Raw genomic sequence first — 18597 nt, 5'->3', positions numbered from 1 at the left:
CAGAGAAAAATGCCAAAGTCAACATGGCACACTGCCTTTGTGCCCCCAAGCAGGATTGCCTACGGTATGGGTAAGTCACCCCTCTAGCAGGCCTTACAAACTTTAAGGCGGGTTGCACTATATCTCAGGTTAAGCCAGCAGCCTTTTTGCAAAACCGAATTCCCCTATTGACTTGCATTGGGTGCCCAATGCTGTGGTGGCGCTCAGCTACCTCTGTGCCGCTGAGGGTGTAAGATTGGGGTTGCCTTGTGCCCTCCGTGCTAACTCGATCTTAGCTCGGGAGATTGGGATACCAAACCGTTTACTCACCTGTGAGCAGCATCTCTTAGAGTACCACTTTTCTCCATTGAATAACATTGGCTCCAGATATGGAGTTTGAACCCTGCATCCTGCCACCCCCTGCAACAGGAGGTGCAGATTTGCTACTTACCTGAACCTTGTCTGGTGCTGATTCTTCATCCTGAAAACCAAGAGTGTAAGTTGTATACTTACACTCAAAACAACAATCTGGTTTTCCTCCCATAGGTTAACATTGCAATCCCTGAAATTTTCACTAGGGGCCCACTTTTAAACGTGAAAAGTATTTTTCTTGAAAAACGTGCTTACCTTTTTACGTATTTCTTGGTCTTAAAATAAATCTTGAAAGAAGCTTATTTTTCTAAAATGAGTGTGGGTATCCTTTTTGAGACGAGTGCCATTTGTTAATCACTGTGTGCATAGCAAATGTCTTATTACTCCTCTGTGTTAGGCCTAAGGCTGCTAGACCACACTACCACATATCGAACGCTTTGGGTTTACATTGAGCCCGGTACACTTCTGTGGGAATTTTTGCACAATAGAATCATTCAGTGGTATTTCATACAAAAAACCAGCTTCGTACAGGACATGTTTAGCATTAATCTTCTAAGTGTCCTACTTTTAAATACTATGCACCTTGCACTAGGGCTTGTGAGGCCTATGTTGGGGTGACTTAATATTACTTAAAAAGAAAATAAGGTTTTAACCTGTCAAAGGGTTCGAATACTGTCTTGTTTGCACTGGCTGCACAGTGGGTCCTGCAGTCCACCGGTGACACTTAACGTACAGGCCTTATGTGCACTTTGGCGAATTTAGTCCCTAGTATATAGTGAAATTAGGATATGGCCAGTTTTTACATGTTTTAGGGGGTCAGATCACATGTACAGGGGCCTGGTTAGCAGAGTCCCAGATTCACTGAGGTTTGGTTAGCAGTATCCCAGTGAACAGAGTAAAAATAAACAGCAGCATCAGTCCAAAACAATTGTTCAAAAAGAGGCGTTTTCCTACAGTTCCTTTATAGAGTGGCTAAACAGGGACCAATTTAACGGGGAGTTCTGAAGTTTAGCATGTAAAGTATTCAAATACCTAATGATGTGTCACAATACCTAGGAGTAATATTTTTCTGCAGCAGGAAATCGTGTGTGTCACTGTGAAAGTTGTGGGCCCCTCATTCAAGCCTGCTTTAGGGGGGATGGTCTGAGGATCAGTTAGCCCATCCAGATATGAAAACAGCCTTGTGTTTCCACTGGCATATTTATTGTGTGGACTTTTAAGTATGGCTGGGCCAACCTAACGCAGTCAGTCAGATTAAACTCAAGGACAGAGGATGAAAGAAAAGTTACTCCTCAGTTTCAGGCGTTTTACTGCTGTTCAGTTGATCACAAACCTCAGTGATTTAGTTGATGGGGCGGTGTTTATTAGTTGTGATTGTGCAGAATCAATGCATGTGTATTTCTAAATAGGGCTGTGCTGAGTGGGCTGAAAAGAGGCTCGCTCAGGCACAGGGAGTCTGTGCTGTTTCTCCAACCCGGCTGTTTAATACAGACAGGTTAGAGAAACATAAGTGCACATACTAGTCATCCTCCCCCCTCCCATGGCCCTGTCCCTTCTTGCACACGCTGGCCAAGCCAGCTGCTGAAAAATAAAATGATGATGGAATTTCGTTTTATTTATCAGCTACTGGCTCTAAGCCAGTGGGGCGACGCTTCACCGCCATTGCAGAGGAGGCACCTCTGGTGAAAAGTAGCACTGTCTTTGAAAGCCACTATGTAGTTTAAGATTGGTTTGTGACTTTATCCTCCCCATCCATATTGGTCTTTCAGAGCACCCATCTTACTCAATCACAGGCCTAGCTGCATGTCAGGCACATAGATCTAAATTACCATTTACTTTTCCCTTTCAGATGAGCAGGCATGATTGGATAAGACTCGGACACAACCATTCCAACATTTAAGAGTTTAAGATCTGACTTTTTACTGACTCTGCCACAACCAGGGGCCCAGGACTGACCTGTAGGAGACTGACACAGCCATGCCAGGCATTCAGGGGCACCTACTTGCAATGTGATTAATAAGCAGGCTTGATCAACTGTGGCATTCTCTAGCCAGTCTCGAGCAGTGCTTGGGGATAATAATAACCATGATGGCGACGACTAGTTGCAAAGCAAAACTATTTCTAAGAGTCCCTTATTTTCCATCAAGTATCCTGTTGCGACATTGAATACACAATTTAGGTTTCATCAAATACACTTTCTGTCTTTATACGCTTTACAGTCAGACACGGCCCTTTGGCAGAAGGACCAGTAAAAAGCTCCCACCTTGAAAATGCAATTGTGCTCCAAGTGTATTTATTTATTTATAAAGTGGACTCGCACATTTCTCAGCCTGCTTCAGAAAGTACAGAATATATCAGTTTATTTGATTTGTCGTCTCAAATGGCCAGATAATGTACCCTCTTACGGAAAAACACGTATTGCTTGTTTGTAGAAGGCCTCGCCAATTTAAAGATCCTGTTCCTGTTTCATAAATGTGGCCGCAAGAAACACTCACTCTCCACTTTTTTAATCTACTAGGTTAGATCAGTGAGCAGACTCTTCAGGGCTCTTTCTCCATTTTGTGTAGTTCATGTAGAAGAAGCTCTGCTTAGCATGCACCACAGCTTGCACATGAGCATTGAAAAGTGAATAAAGTTACTGATGTGTAGTATTGCGACTGATGGAGAAAAATGCAAGCAGTAGCAGAATGGACCTCTGGAGCTGACTGAGGAAGCCAAGGTATTTGTATTTGTGTCCTGGTATCCTCCAATAAAGTCAGGAGTTTTGAACCACTGGAGTAATTCAGAAATCTGGAATGAAGATGTGTATTTTGGGACTGAATTCAATCACCTCCATTAAGTTAGGGTTCCATTTAAAATGGCTACCAATGCCAATTTATTCTCGGTATATGGCCAGGGGAATTCACCTCTCTATCCTACAGCCTCAGCACAGTTTGGGTGTTATCTGCAAAGATATACAAAGTAAAGGCACAGGAGAGGATTTTTGCTAGTGGTTGGAAACAAATGTAAAGAAAAAGGCTAGATAGGGCTGTTCCCTGGGGTTTCAATGGCAAGGGTGGATCTGTGATATCTGCCTCATTGGCAGCCAAGATCTCTGGAGATTTCAAAGGCTCTTTTGACACATGGTTGTGAAGGTCTACAGGTGAAACTAAAGTTTATACTGCTATTCAGTAGAGTTCTTCTGCATTCCATTCACCTGCACCTCCATTCTGTCCTGAGTGGATCACACATGCCTATATCCCATGCTTTAACATCTGTTTCACTCTTTATTAATTTAGCTTTATTTCTTGGGTTTACGTTTCAGCTTTTTTCCAGGTGTAGCAAATGAGGTTACTATGTTTGAACAGAATTTGTATTTGCATTTATATAGCGCGTACTACCCCTGACAAGGCATGGAAGCGCTTTACACCAGGCAACACGCTGCTCCAGAACACAAGGCCAGTGGTTACTTCTGTAGTTACTGTTGGTTATTCGGGCTAGACTTGTGCTCTCAAGGGTACCTTTCAAGGGAAATTTGAAGCAAGATCGCTTTCCCATTAGTCACTTTTTTCAGTTTGACAGCATTCCACCTTTGCACTTCCCAGCTAGACTAATGTAACATATCCCCATTAATAACAGTCATTGTGTTAAATGTAGCTAATCTAATGCACCTAAAGAAGAAAATCTAATATTATGAATTTTGGTTTTGTTTCAGTTACAAGAAGCCAAGTCGTGAAAGCCTTGAACGGCGAGCCCTTGGACAGATGGCTCAGAAGTCTCCATCAGAAATCAGCGTTCACATTGGGATTGATGAAACCCAGAGGAACTCGCCCAAGTTGAGCCTGTTGGACCGTGTGGTTAACTACAGCCGTGCCTCAATAAACTCCCTGTTCTCAGACAAGCGCTCTATGCACAGCAACCATCTCAGTGATCCAGACAAGCACTCTCTCCTTGTCGCGGGCTTGGGGGCGGCTGACGAAGAAACCACGCTATGAGCACTTGACCACCTCACCCAGCAGTTACCAAATTTTGAGATTCACTGATGCTGCCTCGAGCACCGCAAAGCCTCTTTGGTGGGCCAACATTTAGTCCTGCGTTTTCGCAAGCCAGGGCCTGTGCAGAAGCAAACGGGCTTAAAGGAAATCTAACGTTTGGATACAGTTAATTTATTTCAAGGAGCTACAGTACTGGAAACAAAGGAACCCTTTGCTTTCAATAGACATAGACATAAGCTCATAGCAGTATTGTTGCTGCAAAAAAAAACCATCATGTTATTTTGAAAACTCCTGCGTGCTTTAAGGGTATTTGGAACAGATGCCCCATGGTGGTTTGTATGCACAAATTATGTGGCATAAGATGTTCCCACAGCACTTCCAATTCAGCAATTATTGTACCCTCCGTGACAAGAACTTGTCAAGTAATAGAATATTTATGTCTGTACGTTATTATTGCTTATCAATGAGCAAAGACTTTAGTTACAGGCAACAGTGCCTTGCTGCTTGAGACTCAATATCTATTGTCTTTTTATAATCGTGGCCAGAAAAATGGATATGTTCCTGAGACCTAATTTGGATGTCAGTAGAGGTCCTGGTTTTCCAAATCCATTCTATATTGAATAAAAACTGCATACCTCATAATCCTGTCTCAGCAATCAAGAGAACAAATGTGGTTAGAAGACTTGAAAGAGGGTATCCACCCTTTTATTGCCAAGCAAAATTGTACAGCACCATGTTGCCTTTGTTAAATGTGTTTTCATCTTGTACAGAGAACCAATCCCTTCACACTCCCCAGTGCAGGACTCGCGACTCCAAGGGCCATTCGAAGAATGTTTGGATTGTCGGAGATTGCTTCTTGCTGTCCTTCTCCTATGCTGAACCCCACCTGACATTCGATCAATCAATCAGAACATTTGTAGAGTGCGCTACTCACCTGTGAGGGTCTCAAGGCGCTGAATGCTTATTACGCCTGAATGCTTATTACGGATGCGAAGCAACACAGTGCATTAAAGGAACTCCTGTGCTAATGGCGGATACACTTTTGAACTACCCTGTACAGTAATGAACAGCTATGGTTAATGAAGTGATTTGTATTTATAATTTTATATCTAAATACCCTGAATGATAAATGCTACTGACATAGATATTGGAAATTATTCTACATATTTTCTCTTGCCGAAGCTGAACTTTAAAAAAACAACCATTTCCCAGACCGAAGGGCCTGTTCTGTCTGGGATTATGGCTATCTCCGCAAGGTAAAGTAGTAGGCTCACCTATTCCGTACAACCAGTTCGGCTGTGTGATCATTTGGAAAAGGTTTTGTTTGAGCTAATGTGCCAAAACGCCTCCATTACTAAAACCAAACTGGCGTTAACAATATTACTTTTGAAAGTACAGTCACATTAAGACCAAAGATGTGGAATATTAAAAATCTTGGCACATGATGTATTTTGCCGTGTCCACACATGCAAACCATATATGATCAATTTGAAATTAAAAAAATATCTCCAGTTAATGGAGAGTATGGACCGTGTTGAAGTTGATGTGTTTTATGACAGTTTCCAAGATGCCCAAATGTTTTCACTGTTCTGAATGCTGCAGGGGGCCTTGTGAGAGAATATATTTTTAAGTTAGGTACCTTTTGGATTAAATAACTTATACGACTGTTAAAAATGCATACTCCTAACTTTCTGTTAAAGGGTGTGATTGTAAAACACTATGATTGTCTTGTAGCAAATGGAAGGCCGCACTTAACCGTGTTATCTGGATGTCACTTGTTGTATGAGGTTACACAAGCCTTGTCACTTTGTTGTTTCTTGGTGAGTGTGGCTATTTGGTGATGGTGATAATAGAAATGTTTACACTCATCAGATAAGGTTTAAAGTAGTTCCACCCTGGCAAATAGGGGTGAGATTTAATTTCTTCACAAGGGCTGGGCCCCAACCCTTTTTGTCCATGATTGATAGCTCCATGTACAACCGTGTTTTGTGGTCACAAACGGGAAATCGGCCCGTTTGGGACCTTAAAAGTGGTCTGCCCCATGTACAAACCCTATTTTACCATTTTATGTACATAACCTATTACCGACCCGCAAAATAGGGTTTGCAACTCCCTATTAGGAAGGCGCGTGCCAAGGGCGTCCCTTCTTAATGGCAACTCGCACTTCAATGTATGATTGTTTTGCGACCACAAAGTTTACAGTGGACAATGACACAAGCCACTGAAAAAATATGAAAAAAATGGGTGGGGAGTGGGCGGAGCTTCAAGTCCCTACCAGAATACAACATGCCTCACAAAGCACCGCATGCGCTGCCCAGGCTCGACCTAGAAAGTTTGGGATGCCCCTCAGACCTTTCATTGGGATTGCGGGACAGTCAAGGGTTACTGGGCAGTATCCTGTATGGGTACTGACCGTGTTAATTAGTGAAAGAAAGAATGCCGGTGCTTTAGCTCTGCTAAGAATTCAGAGTGGGTGCAATTAAGTGTCCGCACGCTGAATACCAAGGCTGGTGGCCTCTAATACACTTTCCCATGCCCTGTCCCTTTTTCTCCTGGAGGTTCCTGCATGCTCTCTTTGTTACGGTTTTGTCGCCTTTCTGTTCCTCTGTCTTACCAATCTGTGTGTTTCTCCAGCTCTAGCGCTCTGTAAACATCAGATGCAGGAAATAAGTGCTGGTGCCCCCCACTGACAACATCGGCTCAAAAAAAGGACTGGTGTACTGGTTAACTGCAGGGCAACAATATTAAAGCACTGCACATGGATAACCAAATGTTCGAGGCATATGAGCTGCAGATCTTACACTGTGCATTAGATCGCCACCTGGTGTTGGGCTCGGATGACCGCTCAGCCCTCCACAGGGCTTGGTCAGCCCCACTCACTGCTGCCGCTCCTGCCTGCCTTTGCCGCCTCCTGCCTGCAGATTCCTTCGCTCGCTGCCCACTGCGTATGCTTCGCAAGATCTTCCGCTGGATCCCGACCGAGACCAGGAAGACTGTCACCCAGGCACTTGTCACCAGCCGACTGGACTACGGAAACGCCCTCTACGCCGGAACCACAGCCAAGCTACAGAAAAGACTCCAGCGCATCCAGAACGCCTCCGCCCGACTCATCCTGGATGTCCCCCGACGCAGCCACATCTCCAGCCACCTGAGGAACCTGCACTGGCTCCCCGTCGACAAGAGGATCACGTTCCGGCTCCTCACCCACGCACACAAGTCTCTCCACGACCTGGGCCCCAAGTACCTCAACGACCGCCTGACCTTCTACACGCCCACCCGCCAGCTACGGTCCACCAGCCTCGCCCTCGCAGCCGTACCACGCATCCGAAGAGCCACCGCCGGAGGAAGATCCTTCTCTTACCTGGCTGCCAAGACTTGGAACTCTCTCCCCATCCACCTTCGGCTGACCCAGGACCATCTCGCCTTCAGGAAACAACTCAAGACCTGGCTGTTCGAGCAGTAGCATACCCCTCCCCCCAAGCGACTTGAGACCCTCCCGGGTGAGTAGTGCGCTATACAAATGGCATGATTGATTGATTGATTGATGTTGTTGTTGTCTTGGAAGAAATCTTTGTAGTCACGAGATAGGTGACTCCTTCCTTGGATGATAGTACACATGGGCATCGGTTCCATCCTTAGATTGTTTTTTTCCGCCACTGGGTTCGGATGCAACTTTTCGGCTCCAGTTCGAAAATCGACTTTTTGAAGAGTTCGACGTGCAAAAACTTTCTAAAACTAACTTTAACTTCAATATACATAGACTCGACCTCATCACTTCGATTCCGGTCGTCGACGCGGTCCGACGCCTACACCTCATGGAAAGGACACCATTCAAAAGATGCCCGAGTGTGGAGCAAAATTTCCACACAGCGACCATCACGAGACGAAGTGTGTAACCTGTGTTTATCACCTGAACACGACAAGTCGAGCTGCACAGCTTGTGCGTCCTTTCGATCCAAGAAGACCATTCGAGATCGGAGGGCCCGTCGAAGCGACATGCAGAGATCAGCTCCGGAACCGGTGGATATCTTCGACGAAGGTCCATGTGTCCCCGAGGAAGATTCCGATGATATCCAGATCGTATCTGAGGCAGACGACTCCGATGACTCCATACCATCAGGTCAACGCGTGAGTACAACTGCCCCTACCCCAGCCCAACCACCTAAACCAAAGGCTAAGGTCACAACTCCGCCTTCGGGGCCCAGTCGAGACCAATACATTGCTTCTAAAGCCCCACCATCGAGCCCGGCTCCGAAGATAATATTAAAGCTTTCCTGTAGCTCCTTACTGAGCAAACCGCAGGTGCCGATATGACCAGCTCCCTCGAAACCAATGAAACCTGCTTCCACCCCAAAATCTTCGGTGCCGAAACCCACTAAACCGGTTTCTGATGCCTCCAAGCCCTCAAAGCAGGCCTCGACTCCGAGAATGATACCTTCGGTGCCTAAAACTACGCTACAGGACTATACAACAACTCCTAAGGCTAAAGACAAACAGAAACCAGGCCCGGAGCCGAAAAAAATCGGCGCCGAAAGTAATTTCTGAAGAAAAAGAGCTTTTCAGACCTAATTCTCTGGAAAAGAGGCTATACATAGACCCAGAAACAGGACATGTTTCCACCACACCACACAGGAAGAGGGAGTCAGATACAGCACCTACACCTCCTACCCTACCAGTGCCTGTCAAGAAGAAGGACTCTGCCATATCTCCTATGCACCCTTCTTCTCCTGTATCTCCCTCTCCTGCTCTCCCTTTAAACATTCCACCTCAAAATTCTCCTCTTCATTCTCCACAACATACACCTCCTCAGGATGCTGATGATGATCAGTATAGCATGGGGGGAGGGAAAGACACAGATGACCCTTTTCCCTACCCAACAGGTTTACCAGACTGGGAGTATCCAAACCCACAGGATATACCAGATATTCTTGACCCACATATATATCCATCTAAACCTTCTCCCCCAGAAGACAATATTGGGTTTGGACACTTAATCAATAGGGCTGCCATCTACCACAATGTCACCATGCATTGAGATGAGTCAGAAGAGGACGTCTTACTAGACACTTTTGAACAATCCCAAAAATCTGTGCAAATACTGCCAGTGATTGAAGGAGTCATTAAACATGCACCAGAAGTGTTTAATGATCCTGTACAGGCTAGAATCTTAAATCCAAGGATAGAGAAATAGTACAGAGCAGCTCCTGGGGATCCTGCTTACATTAAAGGACAGCTACCCTTAGACTCCCTAGTAGTTTCAAACGCTAGGAAAATGGCAAACTCACAAACATCAGGAGAAGCACCACCTTCTGATAAGAATCCAAAATCATAGATGCTTCAGGGGAAGAATAGCTGCCCAAGCAGTAATGCATGGCGCATTGCTAACTCACAGGCCCTCCTACCAAGCTATGACAGGGCTCACTATGATCAGCTAGAGAAGCTCTTACAACATCTAACTGATCAATATAAGGCACAAGCAGATGACCTCATACAAGAGGGTTAGCTTATATCTAATGCCTCCATTAATTGCGCACTAGATGTAGCAGACACTGCATCCAGGGCAATAAACACCAGTGTCCTTCTTAGACGTCACGCGTGGCTACGCATTTCAGGATTTAACCAAGAGGTACAGACTACTATCTTAAATCAACCATTCCACCAACAACAGTTGTTTGGTACAGAAGTAGACTCAGCACAAAATTAAAAAAGACACTGATACAGCTAGGTCTATGAGAGCTTTGCAGTCTACCCAAGTAAGAGGCTCCTTTCGTCGCTCCTTTTACAGAGGAGGCTCCAAACAAGCTGGAGTAGACAATTCAGCTTCCTTTAACACCTTGGCTGCTAAGGCAATTCCCGCTGGGTGCTGACTATTCAGATTCCCATTGTTCATGACAAGGTCAGCTCGTCATAAGCACAGCTCCAGTGTACTGCATGACGAGCTGACCTTGTCATGAGCATGCAAGAGGTTAAAACTAATACACAAGCATCCTCTAATAAAGGATACTTTAGAGGAGGCTACAGAGGTAATAACAATAAGGGAAGAGGTTGAGGTAACCACAACAATCAATCCTCTTCCACCACTAAACAGTGACTTCCTTCAGCTCACCCAACAGCATTCCACTCCTGTAGGGGGGAGATTAACACAGTTCCTACTTGTCTGAACTCCATCACAACAGAAAAGTGGGTAAAATAGATTATCCAATATGGTTACTGCCTAGAGCTTACATCTACCCCTCCAAATATACCACCCAGACAGCGTCCAATGTCCACAGAACATCTAACGCTGCTCCAACAAGAGGTTCTCTCATTGCTACAAAAAGATGCAATAGAGCTAGTTCCATTGCAACATCAAGGAACAGGGGTCTACTCACTCTACTTTCTAATACCCAAAAAGAATGGGACACTAAGACCAATTCTAGATTTGAGGCTTCTCAATCTGTATATACACTCAGATCATTTTCACATGATCACTTTACAACAGGTGCTCCCATTATTGCAACAAGGCGATTTCCTCACTATACTAGACCTCAAAGACGCCTACTTTCACATTCCCATACATCCTTCTCACAGGAAGTATCTCAGGTTTGTGCTAGAAGGACAACACTATCAATTCAAAGTCCTTCCATTTGGGGTAACAACAGCACCAAGAGTGTTCACAAAGTGCTTAGCAGTAGTATCAGCACATCTCAGAAGACAACAGATCCATGTCTTCCCATACTTAGAGGATTGGCCAATAAATGCCAAGTCAATTAACCAGTGTGTTCAACACACATCTCACACAATTCAGACACTGCACAACTTGGGGTTTACATTAAACCACACCAAGTCACATCTACAGCCCTCTTATTTACATCAATACCTAGGGACTACCATAAACACCAGTACAGCTCTAGCTTATCCCAGTCCAGCCAGGATACAGAGCATTCAAGCCTTAATCTCAAGGTTTCAAAACCAACACTCTCTCCCAGCCAGGGTGTTCATGCAACTAATAGGCATGATGGCATCTTGCTGTTTTATTGTACCATATGCAAGACTGCAAATGCGTCCATTGCAGGAATGCCTAGCACACCAGTGGAATCAAGCACAAGCTCACAGGAATTGGAGCAAGATCACCGCAGACCAGCTCACCACCTCCCTCAGCCAGAGCCCACCCGCCAACACAATGGACCCCAACGAAGCAGCCCGCAACTTCACACAGTGGCTGACCGCCTGCGCCGACGACCTCGCGCCACTAAAGAACCCTCCCAGCAGACCCAGAAGCAAGAAGGCATCCTGGTTCACCGACGACCTCAAGGACTCCAAGAAGACCTGCCGCACCCTCGAGAAAGCCTGGCTCCTCGACCGGACCACCGACAACATGATCGCCCTCAAACATGCTACCCGCAAGCACCACCAGCTCATCCGCACCACCAAGAAGAAATCCCTGAAGGAACGACTGGACAACAACGCCCACGACAGCAAAGAGCTCTTCACTATCGCCAAGGAGTTCTCAACCCCAGCACCGGCACCAACGACATCACTCCGTCACAAGACCTCTGCGACTCCCTCGCCTCGTTGTTCCACCGCAAGATTGCAGACATCCACAACAGCTTCGGCGCCCCACCCACGCACCCAACCGTCGAACCAACGCCCCCTACCGCCACCCTTCGCACCTGGACCACGGTGACCACCGAAGACACAGCCCGCACGATGAACACCATCCACTCCGGATCACCGACCGACCCCTGCCCACACCACGTCTTCAACAAGGCCGACTCCACCATCGCACCCCAACTCCGGAACATCATCAACGCCTCCTTCAACACCGCCACCTTCCCGGAGAGCTGGAAGCACGCCGAGATCAGCGGCCTCCTGAAGAAACCTACAGCGGACCCCACCGATCTCAAAAACTTCCGCCCCATCTCGCTCCTCCCTTTTCCTGCTAAAGTCATCGAGAAGATCGTCAACAGACAGCTGACCACCTTCCTCGAGACGAACGGATCCCTCGACCCCTCGCAGTCCGGCTTCAGAGCCAACCACAGCACCGAGACCGCCCTCATCGCAGCCACCGACGACATCCGGACCCTGCTCGACAAGGGGGAAACAGTGGCCCTCATCCTCCTGGACCTCTCCGCTGCGTTCCACACGGTCTGCCACCGCACCCTAGTCCTGCGCCTCAGCAACATCGGTATCCAAGAGAAGGCACTGGAGTGGATCATCTCGTTCCTCGCCGGAAGAACACAGAGAGTCCGCCTCCCCCCGTTTCACTCCGAGGCCACCGAAGTCATCTGCGGCGTCCCGCAATGATCTTCACTCAGCCCCACCCTCTTCAACATCTACATGAAACCTCTCGCAGCCATCGCATGCCAGCAAAACCTCAACATCATCTCTTACGCCGACGACACCCTGCTGATCCTCTCCCTCACCAGATACCCCGACACTGCCAGAACCTGCCTACACGAAGGGATGAAAGACGTCGCCGAGTGGATGGAGGACAGCCGCCTGAAACTGAACTCGGACAAAACGGAAATCCTCATCCTGGGATCTTCGCCCTCTGCCTGGGACGACTCCTGGTGGCCCCCAGCCCTGGGCACCGCACCCAAGCCAACCGACCACGCACGCAACCGGGGCTTCATCCTGGACCCCTCCCTCTCGATGACCAGACAAGTCAACGCCGTCTCCTCATCGTGCTTCAACCCTGCGTATGCTTCGCAAGATCTTTTGCTGGATCCCGACCGAGACCAGGAAGACTGTCACCCAGGCACTTGTCACCAGCCGACTGGACTACGGAAACGCCCTCTACGCCGGAACCACAGCCAAGCTACAGAAAAGACTCCAGCGCATCCAGAACGCCTCCGCCCGACTCATCTTGGATGTCCCCCGACGCAGCCACATCTCCAGCCACCTGAGGAACCTGCACTGGCTCCCCGTCGACAAGAGGATCACGTTACGGCTCCTCACCCACGCACACACGTCTCTCCACGACCTGGGCCCCAAGTACCTCAACGACCGCCTGACCTTCTACACGCCCACCCGCCAGCTACGGTCCACCAGCCTCGCCCTCGCAGCCGTACCACGCATCCGAAGAGCCACCGCCGGAGGAAGATCCTTCTCTTACCTGGCTGCCAAGACTTGGAACTCCCTCCCCATCCACCTTCGGCTGACCCAGGACCATCTCGCCTTCAGGAAACAACTCAAGACCTGGCTGTTCGAGCAGTAGCATACCCCTCCCCCCAAGCGCCTTGAGACCCTCCCGGGTGAGTAGTGCGCTATACAAATGGCATGATTGATTGATTGATTGATGTTGTTGTTGTCTTGGAAGAAATCTTTGTAGTCACGAGATAGGTGACTCCTTCCTTGGATGATAGTGCACATGGGCATCGGTTCCATCCTTAGATTGGTTTTTTCCGCCACTGGGTTCGGATGCAACTTTTCCGCTCCAGTTCGAAAATTGACTTTTTGAAGAGTTCGACGCGCAAAACTTTCTAAAACTAACTTTAACTTCAATATACATAGACTCGACCTCATCACTTCGATTCCGGTCGTCGACGCAGTCCGACGCCTACACCTCATGGAAAGGACACCATTCAAAAGATGCCCGAGTGTGGAGCAAAATTTCCACACAGCGACCATCACGAGACGAAGTGTGTAACCTGTGTTTATCACCTGAACACGACAAGTCGAGCTGCACAGCTTGTGCGTCCTTTCGATCCAAGAAGACCATTCGAGATCGGAGGGCCCGTCGAAGCGACATGCAGAGATCAGCTCCGGAACCGGTGGATATCTTCGACGAAGGTCCATGTGTCCCCGAGGAAGATTCCGATGATATCCAGATCGTATCTGAGGCAGACGACTCCGATGACTCCATACCATCAGGTCAACGCGTGAGTACAACTGCCCCTACCCCAGCCCAACCACCTAAACCAAAGGCTAAGGTCACAACTCCGCCTTCGGGGCCCAGTCGAGACCAATACATTGCTTCTAAAGCCCCACCATCGAGCCCGGCTCCGAAGATAATATTAAAGCTTTCCTGTAGCTCCTTACTGAGCAAACCGCAGGTGCCGATATGACCAGCTCCCTCGAAACCAATGAAACCTGCTTCCACCCCAAAATCTTCGGTGCCGAAACCCACTAAACCTGTTTCTGATGCCTCCAAGCCCTCAAAGCAGGCCTCGACTCCGAGAATGATACCTTCGGTGCCTAAAACTACGCTACAGGACTATACAACAACTCCTAAGGCTAAAGACAAACAGAAACCAGGCCCGGAGCCGAAAAAAATCGGCGCCGAAAGTAATTTCTGAAGAAAAAGAGCTTTTCAGACCTGATTCTCTGGAAAAGAGGCTATACATAGACCCAGAAACAGGACATGTTTCCACCACACCACACAGGAAGAGGGAGTCAGATACAGCACCTACACCTCCTACCCTACCAGTGCCTGTCAGGAAGAAGGACTCTGCCATATCTCCTATGCACCCTTCTTCTCCTGTATCTCCCTTTCCTGCTCTCCCTTTAAACATTCCACCTCAAAATTCTCCTCTTCATTCTCCACAACATACACCTCCTCAGGATGCTGATGATGATCAGTATAGCATGGGGGAGGGAAAGACCCAGATGACCCTTTTCCCTACCCAACAGGTTTACCAGACTGGGAGTATCCAAACCCACAGGATATACCAGATATTCTTGACCCACATATATATCCATCTAAACCTTCTCCCCCAGAAGACAATATTGGGTTTGGACACTTAATCAATAGGGCTGCCATCTACCACAATGTCACCATGCATTGAGATGAGTCAGAAGAGGACGTCTTACTAGACACTTTTGAACAATCCCAAAAATCTGTGCAAATACTGCCAGTGATTGAAGGAGTCATTAAACATGCACCAGAAGTGTTTAATGATCCTGTACAGGCTAGAATCTTAAATCCAAAGATATAGAAATAGTACAGAGCAGCTCCTGGGGATCCTGCTTACATTAAAGGACAGCTACCCTTAGACTTCCTAGTAGTTTCAAACGCTAGGAAAATAGCAAACTCACAAACATCAGGAGAAGCACCACCTTCTGATAAGAATCCAAAATCATAGATGCTTCAGGGGAAGAATAGCTGCCCAAGCTAGTAATGCATGGCGCATTGCTAACTCACAGGCCCTCCTACCAAGCTATGACAGGGCTCACTATGATCAGCTAGAGAAGCTCTTACAACATCTAACTGATCAATATAAGGCACAAGCAGATGACCTCATACAAGAGGGTTAGCTTATATCTAATGCCTCCATTAATTGCGCACTAGATGTAGCAGACACTGCATCCAGGGCAATAAACACCAGTGTCCTTCTTAGACGTCACGCGTGGCTACGCATTTCAGGATTTAACCAAGAGGTACAGACTACTATCTTAAATCAACCATTCCACCAACAACAGTTGTTTGGTACAGAAGTAGACTCGGCACAAAATTAAAAAAGACACTGATACAGCTAGGTCTATGAGAGCTTTGCAATCTACCCAAGTAAGAGGCTCCTTTCGTCGCTCCTTTTACAGAGGAGGCTCCAAACAAGCTGGAGTAGACAATTCAGCTTCCTTTAACACCTTGGCTGCTAAGGCAATTCCCGCTGGGTGCTGACTATTCAGATTCCCATTGTTCATGACAAGGTCAGCTCGTCATAAGCACAGCTCCAGTGTACTGCATGACGAGCTGACCTTGTCATGAGCATGGAAGAGGTTAAAACTAATACACAAGCATCCTCTAATAAAGGATACTTTAGAGGAGGCTACAGAGGTAATAACAATAAGGGAAGAGGTTGAGGTAACCACAACAATCAATCCTCTTCCACCACTAAACAGTGACTTCCTTCAGCTCACCCAACAGCATTCCACTCCTGTAGGGGGGAGATTAACACAGTTCCTACTTGTCTGAACTCCATCACAACAGAAAAGTGGGTAAAATAGATTATCCAATATGGTTACTGCCTAGAGCTTACATCTACCCCTCCAAATATACCACCCAGACAGCGTCCAATGTCCACAGAACATCTAACGCTGCTCCAACAAGAGGTTCTCTCATTGCTACAAAAAGATGCAATAGAGCTAGTTCCATTGCAACATCAAGGAACAGGGGTCTACTCACTCTACTTTCTAATACCCAAAAAGAATGGGACACTAAGACCAATTCTAGATTTGAGGCTTCTCAATCTGTATATAAACTCAGATCATTTTCACATGATCACTTTACAACAGGTGCTCCCATTATTGCAACAAGGCGATTTCCTCACTATACTAGACCTCAAAGACGCCTACTTTCACGTTCCCATACATCCTTCTCACAGGAAGTATCTCAGGTTTGTGCTAGAAGGACAACACTATCAATTCAAAGTCCTTCCATTTGGGGTAACAACAGCACCAAGAGTGTTCACAAAGTGCTTAGCAGTAGTATCAGCACATCTCAGAAGACAACAGATCCATGTCTTCCCATACTTAGAGGATTGGCCAATAAATGCCAAGTCATTCAACCAGTGTGTTCAACACACATCTCACACAATTCAGACACTGCACAACTTGGGGTTTACATTAAACCACACCAAGTCACATCTACAGCCCTCTTATTTACATCAATACCTAGGGACTACCATAAACACCAGTACAGCTCTAGCTTATCCCAGTCCAGCCAGGATACAGAGCATTCAAGCCTTAATCTCAAGGTTTCAAAACCAACACTCTCTCCCAGCCAGGGTGTTCATGCAACTAATAGGCATGATGGCATCTTGCTGTTTTATTGTACCATATGCAAGACTGCAAATGCGTCCATTGCAGGAATGTCTAGCACACCAGTGGAATCAAGCACAAGCTCACAGGAATTGGAGCAAGATCACCGCAGACCAGCTCACCACCTCCCTCAGCCAGAGCCCACCCGCCAACACAACGGACCCCAACGAAGCAGCCCGCAACTTCACACAGTGGCTGACCGCCTGCGCCGACGACCTCGCGCCACTAAAGAACCCTCCCAGCAGACCCAGAAGCAAGAAGGCATCCTGGTTCACCGACGACCTCAAGGACTCCAAGAAGACCTGCCGCACCCTCGAGAAAGCCTGGCTCCTCGACCGGACCACCGACAACATGATCGCCCTCAAACATGCTACCCGCAAGCACCACCAGCTCATCCGCACCACCAAGAAGAAATCCCTGAAGGAACGACTGGACAACAACGCCCACGACAGCAAAGAGCTCTTCACTATCGTCAAGGAGTTCTCAACCCCTGCACCGGCACCAACGACATCACTCCGTCACAAGACCTCTGCGACTCCCTCGCCTCGTTCTTCCACCGCAAGATCGCAGACATCCACAACAGCTTCGGCGCCCCACCCACGCACCCAACCGTCGAACCAACGCCCCCTACCGCCACCCTTCGCACCTGGACCACGGTGACCACCGAAGACACAGCCCGCACGATGAACACCATCCACTCCGGATCACCGACCGACCCCTGCCCACACCACGTCTTCAACAAGGCCGACTCCACCATCGCACCCCAACTCCGGAACATCTTCAACGCCTCCTTCAACACCGCCACCTTCCCGGAGAGCTGGAAGCACGCCGAGATCAGCGGCCTCCTGAAGAAACCTACAGCGGACCCCACCGATCTCAAAAACTTCCGCCCCATCTCGCTCCTCCCTTTTCCTGCTAAAGTCATCGAGAAGATCGTCAACAGACAGCTGACCGCCTTCCTCGAGACGAACGGATCCCTCGACCCCTCGCAGTCCGGCTTCAGAGCCAACCACAGCACCGAGACCGCCCTCATCACAGCCACCGACGACATCCGGACCCTGCTCGACAAGGGGGAAACAGTGACCCTCATCCTCCTGGACCTCTCCGCTGCGTTCGACACGGTCTGCCACCGCACCCTAGTCCAGCGCCTCAGCAACATCGGTATCCAAGAGAAGGAACTGGAGTGGATCATCTCGTTCCTCGCCGGAAGAACACAGAGAGTCCGCCTCCCCCGTTTCACTCCGAGGCCACCGAAGTCATCTGCGGCGTCCCGCAAGGATCTTCACTCAGCCCCACCCTCTTCAACATCTACATGAAACCTCTCGCAGCCATCGCATGCCAGCACAACCTCAACATCATCTCTTACGCCGACGACACCCTGCTGATCCTCTCCCTCACCAGATACCCCGACACCGCCAGAACCTGCCCACACGAAGGGATGAAAGACGTCGCCGAGTGGATGAAGGACAGCCGCCTGAAACTGAACTCGGACAAAACGGAAATCCTCATCCTGGGATCTTCGCCTTCCACC

At 47.9% G+C, this 18597-nt stretch overlaps 1 protein-coding gene across 3 annotated transcripts in view; it reads left to right on the top strand.

The window, feature by feature from the left end:
* LOC144829566 (copper-transporting ATPase 1-like) overlaps window positions 1-5855 on the top strand; it is a 405691-nt gene extending 399836 nt beyond the window's left edge. For all 3 annotated transcript variants that reach the window (XM_078688825.1, XM_078688827.1, XM_078688826.1), the window contains exon 23: window positions 4046-5855. In XM_078688825.1, the coding sequence (XP_078544951.1) occupies window positions 4046-4325 (280 nt within the window). In that variant the 3' untranslated portion in view covers window positions 4326-5855. The remainder of the gene's footprint in view (window positions 1-4045) is intronic.
* The last annotated feature ends 12742 nt before the right edge of the window (window positions 5856-18597 follow it).

The sequence above is a fragment of the Lissotriton helveticus genome, chromosome 4_1, assembly GCF_964261635.1.
Source record: "Lissotriton helveticus chromosome 4_1, aLisHel1.1, whole genome shotgun sequence".
Classification (NCBI taxonomy): Eukaryota; Metazoa; Chordata; class Amphibia; order Caudata; family Salamandridae; genus Lissotriton; species Lissotriton helveticus.
The sequence above is the reverse complement of the archived record's forward strand: the minus strand, read 5'-3'. Positions and strand labels throughout refer to the sequence as shown.